We start from the raw sequence: 27571 nt of genomic DNA, 5'->3' as shown, positions 1-27571 counted from the left end.
GAGAAGAGAGGGAGACCTAGGACAGATGGCTGTGACTCCAAAGCATAGGAGGGCGCTGTAGCGCTGTGTGGTCAAGAACAGTAACAGTCGTTCTTCTTGTAAATCTTGTAGTGTTTTGATGCTGAGTAAAGATGGCGGAATCTGGGGATTCAAAGCCCACCTGTACATTTTTGTTCAAAAAATCTAATAAGAAGTTTAGTGCTCGGAAGAGGAAAGCCAGTGATAGTGACAAAGGTAAGTGAGTGTGAGCGTAATGTTACTGTCACCTTCGTCTACGAAAGAGTATCACAACGCACGGATTCTCTTGGGGAAGCTACCGTAGCTAGCTGGGCTAGCTAGTTTTGGTTTAACAATAGCAGAGATAACATTTGAACGACAGTTAGCTGAAACGCAACATTGCCGCAAAGTTTTTACTGTTGTGTGAATCTGTGTCATCTTCTTAAGATGGAAGTAGCGCCGACGAGGAGAAGAGCACTGTTGTACGCAGGATGAAGAAGACGATGGGGAACCCAATGATTCAGATGGTGAGTGACACCGAGGCCAATCCTGCTGTGGTCCTCGGCCACAAATGTTTTTGAAATACAGGTTGTTTCACGGGCACTGTGAACTGACATGTTTTAATCGTTTAGACTAAGAAAGTCGAGAAGGAGGTTGTTTCATCAAGTGATAGTGAACATAACCATGAAGAAGAGAAGGTGACCGTGTCCTACAAATCTACACGCTCTGCGGTAAGTTGCTTGGCAAAGATATGATAACGTTAGCTAAATTGTAATGATATTGTGTTTTGCACATGCATATGTTGTACGATATGTTCTGTTTCTTTCGGCTGATATGTGCATTTGCGGATTTTGCCTTGGATACGTGGTGATCATTCAGGTTAATCTTTTCCCCTTTTCGCATTCACTAGAAACCAGAGGGCCCTGACGATATGGGTGCCACTGCTACCTATCAGCTGGACACAGAGAGGGATAAAGATGCGCAGGCTATCTTCGAGCGCAGCCAGCAACTCCAGGAGGTCAGTGCATCACTGGTTGTATTTGCTCCTCAGGGAAGGGTTACACCTTTATACCAGTAGATGAGATGCCAGAGTGGCATTCTTCAGTTAGCCACATTCAAATTGTGTAGCTCACTGTGGACAGGGTGCACGTCTCCTCTGCTGTTAACACTCCCTCACTCATTCCTGTATTAAGGAGCTGGCTGGCAAAGATGATGACAAGGTGTATCGTGGGATCAACAACTACCACAAGTACATTAAGCCCAAGGACTCCACTATGGGGAACGCATCTTCAGGAATGGTCAGGTAGGTGTATGTGTGTGTGTATATACATGAGTAGATCAACAATTATTTGAATAACTTAACAGTGTATACACTATTTCACTGTTTCATATGACACTAAAGACCACTTACAAATTTGTTTGTCATAAGCAACTAAATTTAATGCAATATATAATATTCAGGTTGCTCTACCGAGTGTCTATCAGTCATTCTCTGTGCTGCTTTCCCTTGCTTCAGAAAAGGTCCCATTAGGGCTCCAGAGCACCTCAGGGCTACAGTGAGGTGGGACTACCAGCCAGACATTTGCAAAGACTACAAAGAAACAGGCTTTTGTGGTTTTGGAGGTGAGTGTTATACTGGGAATTGGATGACATGCTGGACATTTTAGAACGGCTTTGTTATATTTCCTACTTTGGTGATGGTGGTGATTTTAAATCCTGTTTGGGGTTTTCTTCTCAGACAGCTGTAAGTTCTTGCATGACCGCTCAGACTACAAACATGGCTGGCAGATAGAACGGGAATTGGACGAAGGCAGATATGGTGCAAATGGTGAGTAAAAGTATATCTTTTTTTTTGTTTTCAAATCATTAGTCAAAAAAGAAATATGGAATTTGACACCTATCAGACAGTACTGTAGTGTAGATGATAGTTAAGTGTCATCCATTAGCTTTTTTCCTCAAAAGCTGATATTTGTTTTACTCTTTGTAAAGGTGAATATAGTAAAAAAAAAAAAAAAAAAAAAAGTCAAATGTTTTTGTCAAACTCAACTATTGTTCCTGAGAGTCCTGTAGGTTTGTGTTTCTTCACTGTGTGCTCTCAAAATACACTGGTGTACTGTATGTACACAGCCCCAGTTCTGTAAATGAGAAACACAGTGGCTCAGACTGAGCCATAAAGAATTTCAGAAAATCAAAACGTTATTTCAGGAAAGCAGAAAGCAAAGGTGAAGTTTGATTTGCTGCCAAAATCACCATCCTTTTTGCTAGAGTGGCATACTGCACCCTAACATCATTATATTTTAATGATTTAATGTGTTCCTTTCTAGATGATGAGAACTATGAAATTAGCAGTGATGACGAAGACTTCCCCTTCAAGTGTTTCATCTGCAGAGAATCCTTCAAAAACCCAATTATAACAAAGTAAGGTTCATTCTTTATTAGCACTTTTGAACTAAATTATGCAACTTCACTTACAGCTGAATTTGTGAATTTTGTGCAAAGGGTCATTCTAAACAGGTCAGTGTCTGTCCTTTCAGGTGTCGGCATTACTTCTGTGAGGCCTGTGCCCTTCAGCATTACCGTAAATCCAAGCGGTGTTACGTGTGCAATGTCCAGACCAACGGCGTCTTCAACCCAGCAAAAGGTCAGCATCAGTCATTGAAGCTCAAAGTTGGTCTCCCAAGCTAAAGATTCTGATGGGGCTGTAAAATGTATAAACTCGAAAGCTGCTTTGCATGTCGTTAGATCTTGTTTGCAACTGATGTACAAACATTGATTAAAGGTTTGTAATTTCTCTTAGAACTGATGGCAAAGTTGGCAAAGCAACAAGCTGCATCTGACCAGCCACCATCTGAAGAGGAAGACTAACATCACATCCAGCATCCTTTTAATCATGTGTTGACTCTAATGTATGACATCTGTATTATTCTCGGACCATTGCAAACCTTTGGAATAAAGTTTCCTTTTTTTTTTTTTTACATTTCACTTTTATTGGCATGTCAACAATATACAATCCAAAGTCCTGAGGTGCGAGAGGTTCAGAATTCAAGAAGAAAAATAAATGTACCACTCTCATCCATGCAGACAGCAAGAAGACGCAACAAAGATCAAAGCAACACTGCTGTAACATTCAGTTGGTAAATGGACACGTTAATAGTAGCAGGTGCAACAGAAGCTCCTCAGAGACCAACCTATATCTAAACTACTGCTGTATTCAACAAGGCTTTTGAAATTATCCCAGTTCAGCGCAAACCATTTGCAGGCTTGAGTGCACTTAAAAACTTTACTTCCATCAGTCATTCACATCAATTTGCTGAATTCAAGCTTTGAGTCAAGAACTCCTGCCCTTGTGTCAAAGTCCATTTGACGGCATTCACTCACCCGGTCATTCACTGGTTCAGGTTCTGCTGGTAAGATGAGGTGATTGTTCATTGTCATTGCCTATGTAATGCTGTGACTGGACAACACTAATGAATGGATTGACAGTTGTGCACTCTTCCACAATGCAAGCATGCTAAAGATCCAGTAACACCACCACCAATCAACGAAGAGAAAAAAAAAGGTCAAGTCAAAATCTGGATCCCTCTCACTCAGTTAGGTTTTACCTTGTAGGAAAACCTCACACGTCAAACATCCCTATGGCCAAAATGTACAGCATCATCATCAATCCCTTCTTGTCCTAATCCTTATCATTAAGTATGACTGGTGTGGGTTTCTCAAGCAGTGACCAACGCAGAGCAGAAATGGCAACCACGTGTGTGAAAAAAAACAAAGTTTCATTGTTTTAGGCTAGCAGTCCATGCACTGCCTTAGAAGGAGACCAGCTTGGCTGGTGAAGCTGTTCACGCGAGGAGACAAAACACTGGTGTCGTTTCCAATTTACAAGGGGCGGTCGAGAGACGCACGATGGGGACAAACGCCCAGTAAGTCCAGTAAATCTGGGAACTGTACACCACACCAAAGCACACCTTCCGTCCAGCGCCAATCCTGTTCCCTTTTCTTCATTCCTCCTCCCTGCTGCTCCCCTGTGGTCAGAAGTCCCAGTCGTCCACGTCCAGCTGGCTGAGGCCAGACTCCAGGCTGGCCAGGCCGGAGGGCGAGTCCTGCTGCTGGGCGTACTCGGAGCTGCTGATGGGAGAGACGGGCCGCAGCAGGTCAGGGAGAGCCTCTGAAGGACGCCGCTTGATCTGACCCAGGAATCCATTTGTGTGTGTGTGTGGGGGGGAAATAAATAAGAACAGCGGTGAGCAGGCTGCGTATCAAGTCCCTAGTAGCCTTTTACTAGTGTGTAAACAAAAGTCCATCATAGCACGTGACTACATGATAAAATTAATGTTAATAAAAACTGACATCTGCTGTTCTGTGCTGCTGCACCTCAAACACACTCACCTGTTTGATGAAGGGGTGACCAATAAGCGTACTTGCAGAAGGTCTGAAAGAAAAGTCAATAAAGTTGTTTAAGGTCGCTGGATAAACACTTGAACAAAGCAAGAATGGACAACATTTATAACAGTATGATTAACTAGCTGTTGTACAGTTTATGTACTGTACATTTCACAAACATTTTCTTCCCACATTGTAGAGGGTCTTAACAGAGGGGCCTTTGAAAGTTTAGACAGCTGCTCACCTTTTCTCCGGGTCCCTCTGCAGGCAGAGCTCCACAAAACCGTGGAAGAGGGGGCTGAAGGTCCGGCTGTAGGGGTGACCCCCCGAGGCGGCAGAGGGCTCACCGTTGGCGTGGCGGGCCACTCCACCCCCAGGACCCTCACAGATGCCCGAGTCGGCACCGGAGTGCGAGGGCTTCATGTTCAACTCCTCCGGGGGGATGGTGGTGGTGTCCAAGAGGCAGGGGACCGTGCCGTTCAGCTTCTCCAAAAGCATCTGACAGGCCAGTGACAAGACAGAAGGACAATGAAGACCAGGAAGGCACCCAACACAGCACAGGTAGACGTATTGGGGTGCAATAAGGAAAAGAAATACAAAGCAACTCTCCAACAACAGCAGCTTTTCTAGAAGATTCTCGAGCCCTGCCTACCTGAGTGGCTGGCATGTCTTTGAAGGGCACATGGCCATTGGCCAACTCGCACGCTGTGATGCCAAGGCTGTAGATGTCTGAGCGGAAGTCGTATCCTTGCAGGTTCTACAGAACAAAGCAATGCTTGTGAGACACCATGCATTTAGATGCACATCGGATCCAAGTGCCTCAGTCAGAGCCCAAGAATGAGTGATGAAGTCCACACAGCATCTAAACACAGTCCCGTACCTGCTGTAGGACCTCTGGGCTGAGCCAGGGCAGGACGTTGATGCTGTACTGAGGGAAGTCGTGGACGACACGTGCTCTCTGGCCGTTGCGGATCAGGCTGAAGAAGCTCCTCAGGCCAGACAGGTACACCTGGCCGTCTGCAGAGATCAGCACGTGGCTGGCCTTCACACTACTGCATGCAAACAAACACACACACACACACAGAGTTCAAGGGGGTGCGATAACCAAATTAGAGCTGAAGACAAACCAAGGGCTTTCAAATACTACCAACTCAAAACACTTCATTGGTCAAATAAAAATCACAGTAGTCCACATATTCCTGTGCCACAACAGTTTGCTTCCTTAACTTACAAAACAAATAGTATTTACTCATCAAAATAATAAATAGATCCTAAATCTGTGCCTAAAACAGAAAAACAAATGGAAACTGTTGCCGTTTTCTTCAAACTAGCTACCTGGCTAGCAGTGCTTGTTAGCAATCTGTGTTTGTGTGTGTGTGTGTGTGTGTGTGTGTATATGTGTGTGTGTGTGTGTCTTACCGGTGGACGTAGCCCATATGGTGGATGTAGTCAAGGGCTTTAAGAACACCCAGCAGAATGTAAGCGATGGTCAGCTCACTCAGGCCATCCTTGAAGTGGATGTTGAGTAAATCTCTTGCAGAGCCTTTGAAGAGCAAGGGGTTTCATTCCCAGTGAAAATACAGAAAAAGTCCCTCTATTTGTGTTCAACTGCAGAATCTAGGGCTAGCGCAAGTGCATGTTCACTTTAATTTGTAGATGTCCTGCATAGTGATCTTATCATACAGACTGCAGATGGATCCTATTTTTAAATATCATCATGATCGAGGAGGAATGCAACTCTATGTTGATCTGATCTTACCATAGGCCATGAATGGGCTAATGACCCACAGTTCATTCTCCACTATGAAGATGCTCCTGTAAGGGAGAATGCTGGGATGGTGGAACAGCTTGGAAACATGAAGCTCCCCCTGTTCAAAGGACAAAGACAGAGTTACAGGTTCACTCTACTTGACAACTGACGAGTACAAGTATAAAAACTGAAGGGAAATAACATTTCAAGAGACACACGGCGCATAGAAATAGTGGAAACTGAAATAGAGAGTCTACTAAAGACATACGAAAGGGCACCAATATACAGGAAATGTTTCTTCTGTACATGTACACCCGCATACATACTTGTAGGTAATTGACCATGTCGTTGGTGCAAGCCTCCAGGTCAATACGTCTGACTGCCACATGTTCTCCTGTGGGTTTATATCTGGCTAGATTCACCGTCATCAGATCCTCTAGACCTCGACCTGTATAACCAAAGATTTACTCAAGAATCAGGACAGAATACACAAAACAAATCCCACTGGACAAACCTGGAATGGGTTAGCTTGGGCTGAAGCCTAGGACCTACCTATGATAGTGAGGAGCTCATGAGAAGCATACTGTAATTTTCCCAACTATTATCCGCGCCTTATGCATTGAATTTGATTTAGCAAAATTTCTTCAGCTATGAAGTTAATACATGGAGGAAGTTAATATGGTATTAATATTAACAGTCCTGCGCATAGATATATTCGATAGATGTATATATGTCTATGGTCCTGCGGCTTATACTGTAGTGTACAAAATGCGGCTAATACAAAACAAAACGACCTGCCTTATCTTACCTATGACCAGAAAGAGAACATTCCATACCCTGGACAACAGAGCAAACACACTGAACACACCTAGAATGGGTTAGCATGGGCTGAAGCCTCGGACCTACCTATGATGGTGAGGAGCTCGTATGAGCTGCTGTCAGGCAGGAAGCTTCCCATGGTGTCCCTGCGTGGGAGAGAGGTCAGGGATTCCTGGCTGTCTTCATGGGCCTAACATGGGTAGATGGGAGAGAAAAAGAGTCATCTTCGGAAGAGAAGCAGTTGTTAGCCCAACAGCTGTCTGGACTCCTACTATGTGTCTGTGCGCAAGTGGATTGAGAGTGCTGGAAAATGTTGGTTGAAGTTAGACATTCCTTAGAAGTAACTTAATCTTGACAGTACAAGGAGACCCTTCAGGTTACAAAGCATCTAGCCTGATCTAGAATCTAGAAGCAGCAAGAGTGCATCAAGCATTTGTCTCACTTTATTAAAAAAAAAAAAAAAAAAAAAAGTCAGGAATAAAATAATAATAAAGAAAGATTGTTCTTTTCTCTCCCCTTCAGAGATAAGAATGATGCCAAATGCAAATGAGTCTCCGAAATACCGCCTCACACGAGTGAGTTTCACACCATCTGGAAAACCATGTACTGTGTTAGGAAAAAACAGCAGGCATCCAACCACACAAATACATCTGGTAGTGTCTGATCACCATTCTCAGGCTGTCTTTTATTTCCGTCAAGCTTAAAATGTGTTACACATTCACACATATACTCACAACAATGCCTATTATTATCTCCACCTCAACTTCCAGCCACTCCAAAAGCTTGAATCTATTAATCAGCTACTGCTTGTCAGAATAACTGACAGGAAATTGATGGTGAATATGGTTTCGGGGTTATTCTATTGGACCAACTTGGTGGTTCCAATATCAGCTAAACCCAGATGTGCTTTCTGAGGGGAAGCGAGATCTCCTGAGGCAGTGGCTCTGTAGAGGGCTGGAAATTGATCACTAGCAGCAGGCGCTGGTCGTGTAAGCAGCATCAAGAGAGGTTTCCGTGGTTACCAGTGCAGTAAGGCGGAGACGAGTGGATTCTGTGGTTCGCTGCCGTGTGTGGCTGTGATCCTCCGTCCCCCTCTCCACATTGTCAGCTGTGAGCTAATGAGTGAACCAGGTTTCAGCCTTACGTTGTTGTCTAATGTGAATTTAGTCCCCAGATTAACCTCTGCCAATATTTAACCAGTCTGTTCCTCCTCACAAATCACTTACCCTCTCATTTTCGTCCCTTATCTTTTCTAAAGATAAATCCAAAAGGAGTTATACACCAGACTAACGGTTCAAAAGACCAGACAAAACAAGTCAGACACGTTCCAGACATAAACATCCTCCTACTGTGTTAGTGCGATATTTATTTGGCGTTCCATGCACATCATTTATGCATGTGCTTTGTGCATGCTCTGCCCCTATATCCCAAATAACAGTGTTTTTGAACTTGAAATTGTAGCTTGGCTTGTCAAGCATGTGTCAACATTGTATGAGACTCTGGTCTGTTTACTGACAACAAAAGAGGCGTGTCTCTTAACTCTGTTCCCTCTGAAAGGAAAAGCACTACATCAGAATATGATGGTCAACTCTTCAAACGAAAGATAACATGTCACCTTGCAAACTATCGCACTCAAACACCATCTTGCTTCTGACCAGTAATAAATGCTTAGCATGTTCTTACCAACCCCACTTGCCCCAGGTAGACACACACTAATGTGTAATTCTTAAACCCCAGTCACCCTCAGCTCCACATCCTACATCATCCATTCCCTTCTTCCTTCCTTCCCTCACCCATTTGTCTGACACAAGGAAACACTGACGGATGAGTGGAGGAAGATGAGCAGCATCACAAGAAGCGCATTCAGCAGCGCCATGATAACATGCAAACAAGCATGACCATACACATACTACACACACATACTACACAGGCACACACACACACACACACACACAAATCCATTCAATCACACACTCAAAGTCTCTCAAAGACTTATGAGAGACTGAAAACGTATCTTAACTGGGTGTATTTCTTTGATTCAAAACAGAACTCAACTACCATACTTTCCTTGAATATATTCCCTAATACATCCCGTATTTTTTTTTGCATGGCACAGATTCATTCACAATTCCTTCATTCACCCACATCTGAACAAATTCATGAGTATATCTGTAGGTAGGAGAGAGTGAGAGAAGGAAAATATATCAGCATAATCTAATAGGCTTAATCTAATTTGGATGCTTAGCCTAGTCTAAGTGCATTATATTAAATGAAAAGTAATCAGTTATCTCCATTCTCATTTACACAACTGGATACAACACAGTTAACCATTACCTTTTTAACATTTTTAAACTGTTTGGATTGGTTGGTTGGGGAATTTTTCCTTTTTAACCTTTTTTTATTTAAATTGATTGTCACAATCTCAGAGATCTCAGTACAGTTATTTTGGAATATTAGGCTCTGTTAAAACATTAACGTTTTCGTAATTGTGACCATTACTGGTCAACAAGTATGACTATAGGAGACCTGTGTAAAATGATCCATTCATGCAGATGGTGACATATCAGAGAATATGAGGGCAATATATGGTGCTGGAGAACTGCTTAGAACCAGAACAACACAACCAGTCTGGAGGATACATTTGGAACACACCAGTTAAACACTAAAGTCAGACAGTCAGTCACCATGCTCATGTACACACACATACTCACACTTTACAAGACCATACGTTCACCACAATCAGATCTAGTGATGGAGTACACACACACACACACACGCCCGCACACACACAGACTCACACACACAAACACACAGGTTGTTGGATTGTGAAAGCCGTACCAGAGGTGCCGCACTTACTTTCCTGTGTGGGCTTGCCTGAGCTTGCTCTGGGATAGAGAAACCACGTCAGTGGTGCAAGAGAAACATATACACACAGACAGAAGAGGTTTGGTGTTTAATGGGTGATCTTGGAAAAAGCTTGGAACTAGGTGCAGCCAGGGCCAGGTAATCTGAGAGATTACATTAACATTTTAGTCTGTCTTGATTAAATCTGTCTCTTGACTTCAGATAACCTTATAACCTAACCTAATGACCTAACCCTACCAGATTAAAAACTAGAGGCCTAATTGTGACAGAATGCATCCATTTTACACTCTGACACCTGTGATACTAAATATAGTTTAGGTAACCCAGAACTGATAGTAGAAACCCAAATTTCCCTACCATTACATGAGAGCTACCGAAAGAGGCATGTAAATAATAATCCTCCTCCCACCCCTGAGATCTGAAGGAACTCTTTCTTTAGAGCTGAATAGAAGTCTGAAGCCAACCACCATCTTTTAGATCACAAGGTGATCTGATACTTTACCAGTGGCTTCACAATAGTCATGTAAAAGAAACTCCTGATTGGGAGAGAAACCTGAAATAGCAAAGAAAAGTCTTCCAACCCTTGAGGGATTTTTTGTTGTTGTTGTTGTTGTTGTTGCTGTTTTGCCTGACCCACACAAAGGTACTCCAGCAGCTATGCATTGTTGCCATGGTAACAAGAAGCAGCCAATGATGGAGAGTTGGTGGGGGAAAAACAGATGTCCATGACCATTCATATTGTATTGGGAAAACCCATGCAATGATAAGGGAATGGAGAAATGGATAAATAAGAGCAAAAGCAAAGAATGGGCAAATCTACACTTTCTCCTCACCCTTGCTGTCTTACAACCAAGAGACACTCAGTCCGTACACTGCAGACAATAACACAGGTCCCGCAAATTGTGTGCAAGTATTTTGGGGCACAAAATAATACTGCAATATCGCCTGCATGCATTCATTCATTACTCTGCAAACCCATAGTAATTTCTATTCAAATAATGGAAATACAATTTACAACATTAACATCTTTACAGGGTTTTTTCTGAGAGAATAGTGATTAGTGAATAAATCTAAAAATCTTTGTTTTGAGCAAAAAGCATGAGCCACCAGCCAGAAGCCCAAAGCATAAGCATATCACACACTCTCCTGATCTTAGAGGAAGGAAAATACATTGTTTTGGTATTGACCCCCTAGCTTGACGTCCGATCATTTATGTAAACCTACAACATTTAGCCTACATAATTCTCCCTAAAGTTTAATTTACATTCAATTTACATATCAGCTGAAGCAAACAGTATAGAAAGTACACAATGGTGACAAGCACAGGCCTGTGTTCAGGGACACCTCACATAAACACATGGATAAACAACTTCCACGAAAGCTGCAGATATAACTCCCTAAAGTAAGCTAAATATTAGAGCACACAAGGCAACAAAAAGACAGCAAGCAAAAGCTTTTACAGCATCAACCCCTTGAAGCAAGCAGAGCTGCAAATAACCTATTTCAGCAGTGTCTATTTTTAAATCTTAAATACTTTGAGGTACTTTGAAATGGTCAACTTCTACTATTGAGCCTATGCCTACAAAAACTGTAGCATGTTTTAAGGACCATATAGGCTCTGCCCATAACTGGCAGGTTGAAAGGTGGCGGTTTTACTTGAGTAATTCCAGGACCAATCATTTTTCAACAGCCAGGGACACTGCGGTGTCAGAGCATGTTTACATCTCACTCACCTCCAAATAACTCCAAGTCCCTCAGGCTCTCCACACTTAGTTTCTCCGACACCCAACGCTATTAAGCAGACATAAAACATTTAAATCACTTATCTTCAATGCTACTGTATGTGAGGAACAAAGACTTGAAGACCAGATGTTTAGTAAATGAATTCACCCACCAGAAAAGACATGGGGCCTGAAGACAGTAAGCTTGCTACCACCTCGAAAAGCCCATACAACTACAAAGCCCATAAAAACAGATCAATAATCAAGTTAGACAAATGATCAAATAAACGTTCCAATAAGCCCAAAAACTGTAAGGATCTTCTACCCCTTTGGCTCACTGCCATTCTTTCAACGGCGGCGTTACCATAAGAACTTTCTTGTTTCTTGTTGAGTGTAATAGTTCTCAAACTTTTAATGAATAACGTACAACAGAACATTTATGAATAATGTTTCAATACACTGCGTTACCTGTGGAAATGCATCGGGATGTTACTAACTAGCTGTCACCACAGCGTCATGGTTTTTGTCTTTTCACAGGATAACGTTATTTGTGCAGGCTAGCATGGTGTTACATAAGGAAACAATAACATATACCGATTACAAAGTCTTCTATATCATCTCTACTCATAGAGGGTATAAGGTAAAGCTTACGACACATATTTGCTTTATTTTTTTCTCTCATATATTTGGTTTCATGTAACATTAACGTCTGAATGTCTGAAGTTAGCTAGCTGTACACACTGGCTAACGTTATTAGCCGTTTAGCAAATGCTTGCCATCACATTTGCTCTCGTAAAGCAAAACAAAAATTGAAGCAATATAGCCAATATTACAACATAAAGCGCACACTTGCCTTAAAATGAACACAAGTGGTGTACAAATTCCGTACGCTTTTGTATTTTCCTTTAGATCGAGGTAACAGATGGAAAATTGTCGTCCACTCCTTGCAACGAGTTTGTTGATAAAATGGGATTGTTGATTGGACGTACTTTTTTCCCCTCTGAAGATTCATGAAAATAATTGGCTTATTTCAGAAAAAGGGCGGAAAATATCACGTCAAGTGTGTTTTCATTGGTCCTGAGCTGACCCAGGACTGTCGCAGGTTTTTACGTCTAACACAAAGCCTGGCGATTGGAAATGACGTCAGTAGAGCACTGTCGAGACGAGCATTCAGAGGTGGACGCTGTAAATAGAGTTTTCCTCACAGTGGTATAAACAGGTAATCAAACTAAAAAAACATTCTGTTGTTCGTAGTCTATGGAATTTGAGCCAGAGGCATCATGCGTATATTGCCAAATTATGTTGAAACCATTTTAAGTAGCAAGGTGGTCGACCAATCTTCACACACCCCCTGTTGTACTCGCAGCGCGCTACGGCTGCTGCGGCCTTCGACGTTTTAGGTAGCGTTAGCTGAAATGCTTTACATAGAATGAGCTGACTTAACAGTGAAGTTACCTATATCAAGGCATAGTTTTCAGCTAATGTGAGACACTGTTGTGTACGTTATGTGTGACATTCTTTCGATGCCTTGGAGTTGACACTCGTTGATAAGTACATCATGCTCGAAAACAGCTAAGTATTAGCTAGCTAGCTATAGCCCTCGCAAGTTCTAATGATGAACATTTAGCATCTGTCGAAGCATCAGGAGACGTTGACATTGCAGTTGTCACTTGTCTTTGGTTGATAGATTAGGGTAGGTATTTGATATTGTTTGTGTTCTGTAGATGTTAATACCTTCTTACAAGGGTTACACTTGTTTCAAGGTTTGCTCTTGGGAATGTGATGGGAATGATTGTCAGGTTAGATCATTGGAACTAATGTTGTGAGAGTTGGAATCCTGGCGCTCAGATGTGTTTCTATTTATGGTTTTGAGATCCCTCATGTAATCGTTGTCAAACAAACACTTTTTCAGGTGACATCGACTACTTAAACTAACCTGCATGATAAATTGACATCTTGACACTGTCTGTGATAAAATGCTGAGAAGGTTTATATGTTGTGTACGTTGTATTTGTCTAATTAAACAACTTCACTTTGGACAAAATTACCGTCCGTAACCATAATTTGTTGTGTTTTGCATGTTTATGGTTAGGCTATTGTTTTTAGTCTGTTGTTGTATTTCGTGTATTACTTATATTGTCATTATTTAGGTTATATGACTGTACTTTATACTGCTAATGTATTGTTTATTAATGATACTCTAAGTCTGCTAAGAGCCATATACTTAAAAGCCTAAAAAAAGTGTCATTGCATTTGTTTTTTTTAAGACCACAGCTATGAACTGGAATAAGGGAGGCCCAGCGGGGAAGCGAGGCTTTGGATTTGGTGGCTTCTCTCTGGCCGGAGGGAAGAAAGAAGATCCTCTGCCGCAGCCATCACACAACTCGTTTGGAGCTTCAGGGTCAGCTGGAGGTTATGGCAAGAATCAGCAGCTCCCAGCCTTCTACAAAATAGGCACTAAAAGAGCCAACTTCGACGAGGAGAATGCGTGAGTGTCATAATGAAAGTCTGGTGTCTGAACTTGGATGATTTCTTTGATGAGGTGGACATTTTAGGTCTGGAGGTTGCATTTTCTTTTGTAAAGGGTTCATCCTAGAAATTACTGGTATCAATCTATCATATATGTGAGGATAAACAAAATGACTTACTATCAGTTTCACTCGTCACTTGTTGTCATATTTTTCCATTGTAATAAAGACACTAAGTCAGTGTTCTGTACTGACTTGCTGTGGAGTGAACTTGCATCTAATTCCCTTCTTGTTGCTGCAGATATTTTGAGGATGATGAAGAGGAGGCAAGCACCAATGACCTGCCCTACATCCCAGCTGAGAACTCCCCAACCCGAAAACAGTTCCAGTCTGGAGGGGGACATGGCTCAGACAGTGACGATGATCCACTGGATGCCTTCATGGCGGAGGTTGAGGTGAGAAGAGGAAAGGGCACTTCAGTAAGTGGATCTGTTGCTTTTTGTTCATTTTATAGGCTTTAATACTTCAAATGTTTTCACTTACTAGAATCAAGCAGCTAAGGATATGAAGAAATTGGAGGAAAAGGAGAAAAAGACTGCCAAGTAAGAACTTTTTGTTGTTGACGTTGTTGTTTATCCTGTCCTTTTGCTGTTTTGCTGTCTCAGAGACACCACATGTAAATATAATCTGCAGAGTTCTCTAGACTGTGTAGGATGAGAGTGGGTTTGGGAGTAGGTGGTTTTCGGGGAGGGCTGGCAATGATTCAGCCAACATTGTGGGATGGGGGTTGTCACAGGTGATGGAACGAGTCGCAGGGAAGTTTTTTTTTTCTCCGCTCTTTTCTTCCAGGGGTATACGAGATGACATTGAAGAGGAAGATGACCAAGTGAGTGAGCTTGCTACTGTTCCATCATGTACCACTCTTATGATCCCAAAAGACCTGCCAAGCCCCCTCTCTCTCCTCCCATTTCTTCACTAATTCATCCTCCCTCTTCCCTTCCGTTTGGACTTTTCCTCTTCTCTAGAGTTCTTCTTCTATCTCTTTTATGACTATATCTGGTCCTGCCAGGTTGTGAAGAATAATTGACGCCAATACATTCTGATGTCATTGTCTTCTGACATCCATGCACCCAGCTAATGTAGTTTGTCTGGATTATACTGTTTCTTACACTAGGGACCATTTCATAGCATATGCCAGCTATGCAGACGCAGTTGAGAACGCAAGGCTCACACACCTGTTGAAGAGCCCTCTCATAGTCTACACAAGCTACAGGAATGATGTGTCCACATAGGAAATGCGTGACACGGTACTCGCGTGTGCATGGTGTTTCAAAAATGTGGACAACATATTTTGCTATGCAAGGGACCCTCCTTGATGCATTCAAGTCCGAGTAGCTTGCACAGACTATGAAATGGTCAATTCACACAATTCACGTTACTCTCCCACCATCCTCCGTTTTTAGCGGTGGACATGTGTGCACAATCTTACCAGTCTAAATGAGCCACACAACTCTTGACTCTAGATTTAAGATTGTACTTCAGGAGAGTGTTGCTGGTATCGTAGCAGCCAGGTTCAGGTCAGGTTAGGCCAGATCACAACAGAAAGTTGAATAAGATAAATCCATGAGAATGTCATTGCAAATCTATCAGTCAGATAACAGATTGTTGTATTTTGAAGTTGATGCCAGCTAACTAGCTAGTCTGTCCACTCTATGTCTGATATCATGTGATAGTTGAGATGACAGTTCTAGCACACCTGTGTGTGTGTGTGTGTGTGTGTGTGTGTGTGTGTGTGTGTGTGTGTGTGTGTGTGTGTGTGTGTGTGTGTGTGTGTGTGTGTGTGTGTGTGTGTGTGTGTGTGTGTGTGTGTGTGTGTGTGTGTGTGTGTGTGTGTGTGTGTGTGTGTGTGTGTGTGTGTGTGTGTGTGTGTGTGTGTGTGTGCTGGTATGGGTGTGTAGATATGTGTGTGTGTGTGTTGGTATGGGTGTGTAGATGTGTGTGTTGGTGTCTGCGGTGTGATGCCTGTTCCTGTGCTCTGTGCAGGAGGCCTATTTCCGCTACATGGCCGAGAACCCCACGGCCGGCCTGACCCAGGAGGAGGAGGAGGAGAACATCGATTACGACAGCGACGGCAATCCCATCGCTCCCACCACCAAGAAGATCATCTTGCCTCTTCCCCCGATCGACCACACTGAGGTAAGGAGCTACGCCATGTAGATATCAGAGGATGCACTTCATTGTCAGGAAATCTAGATTTCACATATCTAAATGTGTAGTTAGCAAAATGAAAGAATTTTGTCTACTGGTTAGCGAGGACGAGCAGTACAGACACAGTCAAGATTTTTCACCATGAATGTGAGCACAAGACAAAATAACACTTATGTTTTAGATGTAATACCACAGGTATGCATGTGGCATTACAGTTTGAGGTCATGCTAACATGTCGAGGGGGAGCCGTGTGTCATGTGTGTTCTCTCATGGGGTTCCTCTGCAGATTGACTACCCTCCCTTTGAGAAGAATTTCTATCAGGAGCACGAAGAGCTCAACATTCTGACGGGAACACAGGTGGTGGATCTCAGACAGAAACTCAACCTCAGGGTGAGTCATGTGCACACACACACACACACACACACACACACACACACACACACACACACACACACACACACACAATCATTTTCACACACACACACACACACACACACACACACACACACACACACACACACACACACACACACACACACACACACACACACACACACACAATCACACACTCATTTGCACACACAAGAAAACTGATGCAAACCCTTCAATTACTTTGTCATGACAGATCCATGATATGGATACAGATGAATGTCGCAGTTGGTTTATCGTGCTCTTCTTCTAACTGACTGAAACTCTTGGATCCATTCCTTGTTTTGACAGGTGTCTGGAGCGGCGCCCCCTAAACCTTGCACAAGCTTTGCCCACTTCAGTTTTGACGAGCAGCTTATGCACACGATCCGCAAATCGGAATTCACGCAGCCCACACCCATCCAGTGCCAGGTACCGTCTCACTGCTATGCCAGCGCCAGCTCTTGGTTATGTCAGAGAACGGGTGCCGGGGGGGGGGAGAAAAGAGACAACATGTCTGGAGATAGACACAGTTTTTTTTAATATTATTATATGGGATGCCTGGGTGGATGAGCCTTAACTGATGCTTTTAGCCAGCTCATGACTGTAGGCTGTAGATGGAGGAGTCCTTGGTTCTCCCCAGGCTGATGGTCATCTGATGGCATACTACTCCTAACGCTGTGCTTTCTTCACTGACCCCCCTCTTGACCAGGGTCTGCCCATTGCCCTGAGTGGCCGAGACATGATCGGCATCGCCAAGACCGGCAGCGGCAAGACGGCGGCCTTCATCTGGCCCATGCTGGTGCACATCATGGACCAGAAGGAGCTGCAGCCGGGAGACGGGCCCATCGCCATCATCGTGTGCCCCACCAGAGAGCTCTGTCAGCAGGTGAGGTGGGGAGGGGAGAGGGGGAGGCTGGAGGAGGGTTTAAAAGAAAGGCATGGAGAAGGGAGGGAGAGATGGAGAGAAAATTGATGGAGTGATCTGGGATGGTGCAGAGGGGGATTTAAGAGCTTCTGTATGCTGTGTCTTGTGATGCGTTGGCCAAATAGCTCCTGGTTGCACAAACAGACTGCTGCAGCAATATAATAATGGCAGTGATGACCAAGATTCAGACAGGGACTAGATTCATAGTAATGTTAATTCAATTGTATGTCTAGGGATGACTGAGGAGATGATGACTTTGTGTTTGTGTTTGTGTGGTGCAGATCCACTCTGAGTGCAAGCGCTTTGGGAAGGCGTACGGTCTGCGCTCCGTGGCCGTGTACGGAGGAGGCAGCATGTGGGAGCAGGCCAAGGCCCTGCAGGATGGAGCCGAGATCGTGGTGTGCACTCCGGTGAGTACCCTGCTGTGTGTGTGTGTGTGTGTGTGTGTGTGTGTGTGTGTGTGTGTGTGTGTGTGCGTGTGTGTGTGTCATTCTGCAGTCTGTCACCCAATATTTAACTGTTTTTTTACGATGATACTGTATGTACGTTTTCCTCTTATTCTCAATAGTACTGAAACCCTTATCGACTCCTACTGAACATAATGCGTGTGTTTGTCCCTCCTCTGTCCTCTGTCTCGTAGGGTCGCCTCATTGATCACGTGAAGAAGAAGGCCACGTCGTTGCAGAGGGTCACCTACCTGGTGTTTGATGAGGCCGACCGCATGTTTGACATGGGCTTTGGTAAGATATGGTCCTCAAAATGTCCTCAGCTGACTTATTTACATATTCCAAGTAAGAGCCAACTAGCATGAGCACCTCCAGTACACACCAAGGGTTCTCGGTTGAATCCACAGCATGCAGTACTTACTGCTACCGTGCTGCGGAAATCACAGTGCCAACAGTCATACAAATGACATACAAATTGTTATTGACATCTTGTGTGCCGCATTGTGGCCGTAATCAGCTGATACATCTAGTGAAACATGATGGAAGTTGACGTTAAATGAGTCATCTATGATGTTTTGAAAGATGATAACTAGGGGTGTAACGATTAACTGATACGTATCGGAAATCATTCGGAACGTTCAAAATGCGAGTGCATCGGAAGGCAAACCCCTGCATCGGTTTAAATGTACTATGAATCGATTGATGAATCGATTTTAAAAGGATGAATCGGAAAACTAACATTACAAATTGTTACTTTCAAAATCATAAGACCGACCCTGATTTGCTAACACACCAGAGCGTCTAGCCTTCTCCCATGAGGGTAAGCAGTCACTGCTACAGTGGCAACAAACTAGGCTAGTTGTCGAGTTTAGTGAAACGCAGATAACACTGACATTAACGTGTGTTGCAGTATCCTGAACGAAGTCATATTTAGTCGTAAGCACAAGCCTCAAACCTAGCTTCATAGGCTACAACAAACACCCCTTGTCATCCTCCTGCGTTCCCCTTTACGCGGGTGTCTCCCCAATGCTTCGGTGCCTAACTGTATGTTCGGTGCATGTCTGAAAGTTGACTGAGGAGGGAGGGTATTGCTTACCTGTCATATTGTTGATTTGTTGAACGCGTTTCTCACAACGTGTGTTAGTAGCCTCCTTATTTATGAAAGGTAGCCTAATCCAGACAGACACTCTTTCCCAAGAGCTACAGCTACACCACGTAGTTTTAAACTATTTTGATTTGTTCAGCAGCTAAGTATAGGGTGATATGAATGTATCTCTATTAATTAGCCGAATGATTTCGTTTAGAGGCATAAGAGTGCAATAAGAACTATATTGCATTTTGTGGCTTACTACTGTATCGTATCGAATCATATCGCATCGTATTGAATCACACTGAATCGTTCTGTATTAAACAGCATCGTCTGTGAATCGTATCGTAGCTTTATGAATCGATACGAATCGAATCGTCTCAAAAGGGAGAGATTCACGCCCCTAATGATAACAGTGTACATTGTCACTCAAATTAAATCTATGCACTGACTCACTAGTGCTTGAATGTAGTGTGATGTTGTGCTTTACTACATTAAATGAGCATTTGTTCTTCAGTATGAACACATACTGCATGGCATACAAGCTAGAGCCCCAAATGTTCTTGGTTAGTAAGTAATAATATAGAGTTAGTAATAATGTATTTAGTCTTGGTTCTCTTTTGGATTATTGGTGGAGTGATGAATGCTGAGTGGTGAAAACCTGTTCCCCTATTTCAGAGTATCAGGTTAGATCCGTCGCCAGCCACGTCCGGCCAGACAGACAAAGTAAGTCGCTATTTTTGATGATTTTTATCTATTTATCATCACGTTGTGTACCTGTATTCTTACAAGGTGTTATTTATATATGCTAAGGTAGTTGCTATGTATTACTGTGCCATCTTCAATCTATATTGAGTGCATGTAGTTTAGCGAGTGCAGTTTGACTGCATGTGTGTGTGTGTGTGTGTGTGTGTGTGTGCATGTTGCCATATGCTTTGCTCACCAGGACCTCTTTCATCCCCACAGCCCTGTTGTTCAGTGCCACATTCCGTAAGAAGATTGAGAGGCTGGCAAGAGATATCCTGGTCGACCCCATCCGTGTCGTGCAGGGAGACATTGGAGAGGTAATGGCCCCCTTGGTTCACCCTTAACTCTTTCCTGTCCAAGTGAAATTGAGTCAACAATGAACTCTACTATGTCTTGTTGCTGTTGGTGACCTGAGCATGTTCCATACATGGGCACTGATTTTTGCATTAGCGGACTGGAAAGAGTTAAATTAGCTCTAGGCTGATTATTTTCATAATCAATTAATCTGTCAATAATTTTGGATCGATTAGCCCCAAGACAGTGTCCACTAATGCCTTGTTTTGTCCACTTGCCAGAGAGATTTAGTTTGCTCATTGAGCGGGAAGTGAGCCAGAAAATAAATTAATTTGAAGAAATTGGAATCAGAGATGTATTGTCCTTAAAACTGATCTGATTACCAAAGCACTGCTTCTAATGTAATAGTTGATGACTACTTGAGGAATGGCTGTAGCTGTAATGGGTGGACACTGAAGGGGATGTTCTGCTCTCTGGGTGATGGGGAACGTGTGCTGGAGTTGGGAATGTGAGAGGGAGGTCATTCTTACTGAAGAGAACCTTTGTGTTAATGTTGGGATGACTCTGTCCCTCCTCTGTGTCATGGTTGCATTCCTCTGTCTCCACGCCTCTGTGTCCTGTCTGTCTTCCTTCTGCCTGTCTCTCTGCTCGGCCCTTCCTTCTGCCTGTCTCTCACTCTCCTCTCATTCTCTTCCATCTTTTGCTTTCTGGTTTCTTTTCTCTCTCTCTGTTCTGTATACATCTCGTTCATTCCCTCATTTCTCTCTTTCCTTCTCTATTTCTTTTTCTTTTGTCTTTCTTTCTATCTCTTTTTCTTCCATCCATCCATCTATCTATCTGTTCATCCATCCCCCCCATCCTCATGCTCCTCTGTGTTTGTGGCTCCAGGCCAACGAGGACGTGACCCAGCTGGTGGAGGTGATGCCGGCGGGCGTGGACAAGTGGGGCTGGCTGACGCGGCGGCTGGTGGAGTTCACCTCGGCCGGCTCCGTGCTCATCTTCGTCACCAAGAAGGCCAACTGCGAGGAGCTGGCCACCAACCTGACGCAGGAGGGCTACTCGCTGGGCCTGCTGCACGGCGACATGGACCAGAGCGAGAGGAACAAGGTCATCGCCGACTTCAAGAAGAAGAGCCTGCCCGTGCTGGTGGCCACCGACGTGGCAGGTGGGTAGCAGATGGGTGGAGAAGACGAGGGTGGAGGCGGAGGATGGTTGTGTGATGGTTGAGGGGGAGTCTGAAGGGGCATTTAAGCACCAGTACGTTCAGCTCTAAGTCCTTGCGAGTTAATAACGACTTCGAGTGCCTGCAGAAAAGATTGTGTTTTGATCATATAGTGGCCAGTGTCGTGCTGTGAAAGAGTCCCGCCATGCTGAGCGTTCTCACACACCCTCCCCTCTCTTCTCTCTTCCCTCAGCCCGTGGTCTGGACATTCCATCCATCCGCACTGTGGTCAACTACGACGTGGCTCGTGACATCGACACGCACACACACAGGATTGGTCGAACAGGTCGTGCTGGAGAAAAGGGTGTGGCCTACACCCTTCTCACCAATAAAGACACCTCATTTGCTGGAGACCTTGTTCGTAACCTGGAGGGAGCCAACCAAAGTGTCTCAAAGGACCTTATGGACCTTGCCATGCAGGTGCAACTGGATATCATGACTATCAGTCATTCATTTGAAATAAAATAAGAAATTGATTGATCGTTCCTAACAAGATTCTGTATGCATATAGTCTACTCAAATGTTTTCTGAAGTCAAAAATGGGCCTAATGTGTTCTGTGTTTGGCTCTGTTTTGCTTCTTTTTTAAATCCACCATCCAGAATTCTTGGTTCAGGAAGTCCCGCTTTAAGGGAGGCAAAGGGAAGAAGATCAACATTGGCGGCGGAGGCCTGGGGTACAGAGAGAGACCAGGCTTAGGAGCAGACACTTCGGTATGTGTTTGTGTTTTGTCCTCGCAGGCATATCTCTTCTATTTTGGTACCAGTGAGCTAGATTGCTGTAGGTCACAGATGGAGGATGGAAATTTGGCAGCTGTATTCAATACAAGGCTGTTGGGTGGGTGGGCACAGACTTCTGGGTAATGTAGTGTTTTTGCACAGGAGCGTAGTGCTGGTGCAAGTGGAGCCTCTGCCCTTGGGAACTACGAGCCTTTCAAGCCCGCCACAGGAGGAGCCATGGGAGACCGCATGTCAGCCATGAAACAGGCTTTCCAGGTACCCGCTTTATGCCTTCATGCATTTTGTCGTTTCTTTCATTCTCTTCTCTCTGTCTGGTGTCTGGCTGTCTCCTCTTTCTCATAGATTTATTTTTAGTGTTCATGCTCTCATTTCCCTCCGTTATGTCTCTCTCTCCCTCCCTCCATCTTCCCATAGTCCCAGTATAAGAACCACTTTGTGGCTGCGTCAGGCCACGTTCCCAAGCTCTCCACCAAAGCCAGCAGCACGTCGGGTTGGACCAGCGCCGGGAGCCTGAGCTCGGTGCCCAGTGGGAACCCCGAGGGCCTGGACCGACCCACCGCGGCACCTCCGGTGGCAGCCTTTGCCGCCATGCCCCCTCCGCCGCCAGCTCTTAGCATTGGCACCAAGTTGGCGGGTTTCGCCAGCGCCGGTTCCCTGAGCTGCGTGCCCGACAGCCCCCGTGGTGATCGCTACGAAGAGGAGCGCAGTCGCCACAGCGACCGCAGCTCAGGCGGAGGAGAGCGGGAGCGGGACCGCGAGCGAGATCGGGAACGGGAACGAGACCGCGATCGCGAGCGCCACAGCGACCGCGCCGACCGCCACGGCGACCACCGTGAACGCGACCGCCACGGAGACCGGGACCGCGAGCGCCACAGCGACAGCCGGAACGGCGGCGGCGGCAGCGGCCGAAGGGAGAGGGACGGACGCTCGGAACGGGAGGAGCGCGAGGATCGTGAGGAGCGCGAGGAGCGTGAGGATCGGGAGGAGCGTGAGGATCGCGAGGAGCGTGAGGAGCGCGGGGCCGGCTTCGCCGTCCCAGACCTGCCCCGGCGCAAGAAGAGCCGATGGGACAACTGAGACGTCCACTGGGGTACACTGCTCTCACTCAGCAACAGCAACCGCAACACTGCAGGGGGAGGGGAGGAGAGAAACCAACAACAGCCTTCTCTGCCCCTCCACTGGGGATGGATGGACTGCTTGGCCATGAGGAGGTGCTGTTGCTGTTGTTGAGTTTGGGAGTGCATCCGTTTTTACTTCCCAGAACTGTAGCAGTATTTCAGCTACCATCTCTACTCCACCACCTTTCCTGGATGAGCATGTAGCTTCATCCTCCCCCCCTCCCCCGGTGTCAGTCCATCTTGTATTTGTGGGATGGGGGGGGGGGATGAGGATGACATCACGGTATCCCAGTGTTGCAGAGGTCTTGTCGTCATATCTTCTGTTGTCTTTCTGCCGATGTCTGCAGACAGGCGTCCGTTGGTAACCAGCGTTCTTCCGAGTTTCCCTGTAAAGTTTGCTGTTTGTATGAAGTCATTTAATGTGTTGATATGAAACTTAGTTAAACAAATTTAAGTGTTAGATCTCTTGAGTTGGTGGCTGAAGATTTTTAGCTGTGCCTTTGATCATGCACAGAGATTGTCATTTGTCCTTTTAAAATGCTTAACAAGGGACGTGTGTGAGTGTTTGTGTCTGTGTGTCTGTCTGCGCGTGTGTGTGCGCGTGTGTGTGCGCGTGTTGTGTGTGTACGCGTGTTGTGTGTGTGTGTGTGTGTGTGGGTGCGTGCAAAGGACCGTGTGTGCGCGCATGTGCAAAGGACGGCACTGAACCATTTGTGCAGTGAGAAGATGAGGCATAAAAAGGCAAATAAAAAAAAATACTGGGGTGTCTATGTTGTGTAGTTCTGCTGAACCAGCTATAATCCACCACTGTTTTATTTTACTTTTTTTTTGTAAATCTTTGCGTCCTTTTCCCCCCCTTATTTTTATCTCCTTTGTTTGTAAAGCAACAGACTGGAGCCAAAGGCTCTGCTAACACGATGATCACAGGATCCCGATCCTGCTAACACCAAACTCACGGGACATGCTAGCCTGTGGTACTGGACACTGAGCACGGAAATAAAAGTACAAACGCATCCCTTTACCAACAAGAGATGATGTTCATATCTGAGCAGCTATTGGGCGCTATCTTGTTTTGACTACCTTGTTGTACTCCATTGTCATCACAACTCTGTCCACAAACCTCTTTGTCAGGTGATGCCGAACTAGCTTCAATAAAGTCTCTCTTCTCTTGTTCCCTCGCTCATCCACAGTGTCTTACTACTTTGTTTCGTTTTCGGTTTTGCTTTGTTTGGCCGGGGAGGGTTAAAGCAATTGAGTTCATGAGCCCTAAAAGCTTTTAGGGAGATGGCTCAGACACGTTGCTGGGTGGCATGTTTATATTGCTTTGCCTCTTCGGAAAGATTTGCTCTCTTCCAACATGTCTGGCTGGGACGGGTCTTTGTGAGTTTTCCCAGTGTGTCTGTCTCTCTGTGGTGGCCCAGTTTCTTTCACAACTCTTGCTCTACTTTTGCAGATGTCCTTTTTTTCTGTGACCAAGGACAGTCAAAAGCGGAAAAGGCCATCATTCTCACATTGTGAGGATTCTTGATTCTTTGTAGACCAACACCTATTGAAAAGCTTACTTCAAGCTGCTGACTGTCACATGTTTTGGTCAAATGAATGAAATTGCTCCTTTCAGTTATCTAGCTGCCTGTCAGGTGTATATGACCGATAAGTCTCTTTTTAAGTTCGTATATGGTCTTGATGGGTTGTCCAAGTACATGGTTTACTGATGTGAGTAATGTTCACTCCGTGGGCTACCTTCAAATAGCAGAGTCCTGTGGGCTCCCCCTGGGTCTGTAAATAGCAAGCAAGCACAGTGGCTTAGACAAAGCCATACACAGTTCTAGCTGGACAATATAAGTCTTCGGGAAGGCAAGAGTGTGCTGCTGTCGAGCTCAGATATCACCCCCCTCTTTATCAGCCCCGCATCTTTCACCCGCAGACTCCTCGTGCTGGCTTTGCAGTTTCTTTTTCACTGGTGGTTCCCTATTTTCATGTTCGAGGGTGTAACGATTACATGCTAATGCTTCAAACCATGTGAGAAATCCTCTTGAGAATTTCAATTTGGTCCATACAACCACATTAGACTCCATCGGGTAGCCCGCGTAAACAAGAGCCCCACAGGAAGAGAAGCTGCTTTGCACTCTGATGGGCTGCTGTTGTCAGTGGCCCACGGGCCGTCGAGTATGAACGGGGGAGGGAGGCACTGAAGCATCATATGTTGTTCCTCAGCTCTGACCCATGGTAACTGTCACTGACTAGATGTAACTCGATCTCGACAATGTGTTTAGACAATTCCTTTGATTGAACGCGCAAGACTAGCCTGCCATCTCAAGAAGGCACTGAAGACTTTCACTTTCAGTCTTCGTCAGAGTTCCACAGCCTGGTCTGTGTCTGGTTCAGAGTTTCCAGGCCGGACACAGACGCTTTCCATTAGAGACTCTTTTGTTCCCCAGACTGACAGGCATCTGCCAAGACAGACGAGTCAATATTTTGTGCCTTTTCAAACTTCATCCACCTGGTATTCCAAGCTGAGAGGAAACACTTCCCTGTAAACAACATTGTGCTACACCATTGTTATTACAGTTCAGTGGGACACGGGTTATTGCCATTTTTCATGGGGCTTCTAGCCTTTACACGCCACCATATTGTCTGTTGCTTATTTTTGCCCAGGAACCCCTGCATGCAAATGCACACACGCACCACCAGCACCAGCAGATGGGAGACGCTTCCTATTCCCCACAGCAACCCCCCAGCACCCAAATCAGAGCCTCCCACTGCAACCCCCAGCCCCTGATACCCCCTCCCCACTCCCAGACATCTGTTTCTAATGACTGGACTCTGGGTCACCCACTACACACACGTGCACGCACACACACACACACACTCCTGACTCAACTACAGAGAACCTGCAGGGAGAGATGAAGAGCTAATGAAGAGAGATGGGGTCCTTTCACCTCCTCCCCCTTCTACCAGAGGCTCTCTCTCTCCCTTCCTCCATTTCCTGATTCTGACTTCTCTGTTTCTGGCCCCTCGTCACTACTGCTTTCTATTACTCTTGTGCTCTCTTACCTACTGCCTGCACTCACATGTGATGAGTGGCCAATTTCCAGGCATTCGTTCATTTACGACTCTGGGCCCATGCTATACGTGCAGTCATAGACCATTTACCATACTGTATGTGTTGTTTTGAATATGCTGCTTTGCAGAAGGCACGAATGGCAATGTGGATTATAGAGGCTGATTGGGAATTAGTGATAATAGAGGTACAGTCCTGTACAGTCCTGTACAGTGCGTGAGTATTGAGTGAAGTAGATATTGATCATGGTGCTATAACCATTACATTCTGTCCCTAACTGAATACAACACAATGTTTTTTTTTAATCTAAGGTCTGGATAACACAGATCAATCCAGCATGCTACTGCCATGGTCATAGTGGAGCCACAGTGGCCCATGATCCCTCAGGCCAGGCTCCGCTCCTCTGCTCTGCTCTGTCACCACTGCTGTGCTGCTGCTCAAGGGCACGAGGGGACTTAGCAGACTGTCGGCCAGATGTGGGGCACAAGAACAGGGGATTTGCACTGATGACATGAGAACAGCCGCCGCAGACGTCATACTCTCAGGATTGCCGAGCTGACGACGCAAGCAAATAGTTTTTGTGTTAGTGAGAGACATGTAACCGGATCAGGAGTCTTAGTCAACCTTCCTATGATTTCATGTGAATGAAGCCTTTGGAGGGCTTTTTATAGCCACATGTGCCTTTTTATAGACATTTTTTACTGTCATAGTTTAGTCTGCTTCAGACATATTGTTGAACGTAGGAAAAACAACCCACAGAAAATGGGGGACAGTTTACTGGAGCTGTTATTTGCCACACACTACATATTTATTACATCTCATACTTTATAGGCTACAAGAATTACTATAGTAGAATATACTTTTATTCAGAGTTATAGCCACATGGGAACAGGAGAGATGTTGTTGCCAAAAAATCAATTACAAATATTTCTGCCACCTAATCAGAACATAATATAGCTAATATCAGTGTACTGTAAATGTAAGCATAGGCATACATACATATACAAACTAATCAAATAATTACAATGAATAAGTGTTAAGGCTATCATTAAATATGTTCAACGCATAGGCTACTAATTGTGCAACGCAATTATATAGGCTACTAATTATAATATTTTAACCATGAAATGGTTGAAATCATCGTTCTTGCCAATGGATAAAAAGGCCAATTTCAGGGCGAGTCGGTGAGGGAGGAGAAAAAGAGGTGAAGGGGAGGGGGTGAGAGACTGGAGCCAATAGCATCTGACGTCCTTCCGAATAAAAAAAAAATAGCGTGAAAAAAATCGACTCTAGAAAAGCGCGAGGAGGGGGAA

At 44.8% G+C, this 27571-nt stretch overlaps 3 protein-coding genes across 6 annotated transcripts; 2 read left to right on the top strand and 1 right to left on the bottom strand.

Annotated features, from left to right (window-relative positions):
- The first annotated feature begins 110 nt into the window (after positions 1–110).
- On the top strand, positions 111–2972 carry rnf113a (ring finger protein 113A). Its single transcript, XM_062533105.1, has 10 exons — positions 111–234; positions 445–524; positions 630–728; positions 908–1015; positions 1191–1300; positions 1514–1620; positions 1736–1825; positions 2322–2415; positions 2532–2638; positions 2795–2972. The coding sequence occupies exons 1-10, from the start codon at positions 132–134 to the stop codon at positions 2860–2862; spliced, it is 966 nt and encodes a 321-aa protein (XP_062389089.1). The 5' UTR covers positions 111–131; the 3' UTR covers positions 2863–2972.
- Positions 2973–3117: 145 nt separating this feature from the next.
- strada (STE20 related adaptor alpha) lies at positions 3118–12522 on the bottom strand. 3 transcript variants are annotated; one of them, XM_062533102.1, is made up of 13 exons: positions 12386–12522; positions 11706–11765; positions 11545–11602; positions 9803–9831; positions 7034–7136; positions 6454–6575; positions 6137–6245; positions 5797–5920; positions 5258–5429; positions 5030–5134; positions 4622–4875; positions 4384–4426; positions 3118–4181 (listed from the first exon to the last, which is right to left on the bottom strand). In XM_062533102.1, exons 2-13 carry the CDS (start codon positions 11715–11717, stop codon positions 4026–4028), a joined length of 1287 nt encoding a protein of 428 aa, XP_062389086.1. In that variant the 5' UTR covers positions 11718–11765; positions 12386–12522; the 3' UTR covers positions 3118–4025. The 3 variants fall into 3 exon arrangements, with proteins under 3 accessions (XP_062389086.1, XP_062389087.1, XP_062389088.1); XM_062533103.1 differs by lacking the exons at positions 9803–9831; positions 12386–12522 and having other exon boundaries at positions 11706–11768; XM_062533104.1 differs by lacking the exons at positions 9803–9831; positions 11545–11602; positions 11706–11765 and having other exon boundaries at positions 12386–12501.
- A 151-nt stretch (positions 12523–12673) lies between these two features.
- ddx42 (DEAD (Asp-Glu-Ala-Asp) box helicase 42) lies at positions 12674–24370 on the top strand. 2 transcript variants are annotated; one of them, XM_062533100.1, is made up of 18 exons: positions 12674–12751; positions 13800–14020; positions 14302–14455; positions 14547–14602; positions 14850–14886; positions 16044–16196; positions 16495–16599; positions 16930–17049; positions 17330–17506; positions 17827–17955; positions 18186–18285; positions 19757–19804; positions 20045–20142; positions 21008–21284; positions 21535–21761; positions 21942–22052; positions 22221–22334; positions 22494–24370. In XM_062533100.1, exons 2-18 carry the CDS (start codon positions 13809–13811, stop codon positions 23154–23156), a joined length of 2781 nt encoding a protein of 926 aa, XP_062389084.1. In that variant the 5' UTR covers positions 12674–12751; positions 13800–13808; the 3' UTR covers positions 23157–24370. The 2 variants fall into 2 exon arrangements, with proteins under 2 accessions (XP_062389084.1, XP_062389085.1); XM_062533101.1 differs by lacking the exons at positions 12674–12751; positions 13800–14020; positions 14850–14886 and having other exon boundaries at positions 14392–14455.
- The last annotated feature ends 3201 nt before the right edge of the window (positions 24371–27571 follow it).

This window comes from Sardina pilchardus, chromosome 3 (assembly GCF_963854185.1).
Source record: "Sardina pilchardus chromosome 3, fSarPil1.1, whole genome shotgun sequence".
Lineage (NCBI taxonomy): Eukaryota > Metazoa > Chordata > Actinopteri > Clupeiformes > Clupeidae > Sardina > Sardina pilchardus.
Note: the sequence above shows the minus strand (reverse complement) of the source record. Positions and strands in the feature narration are given on the sequence as shown.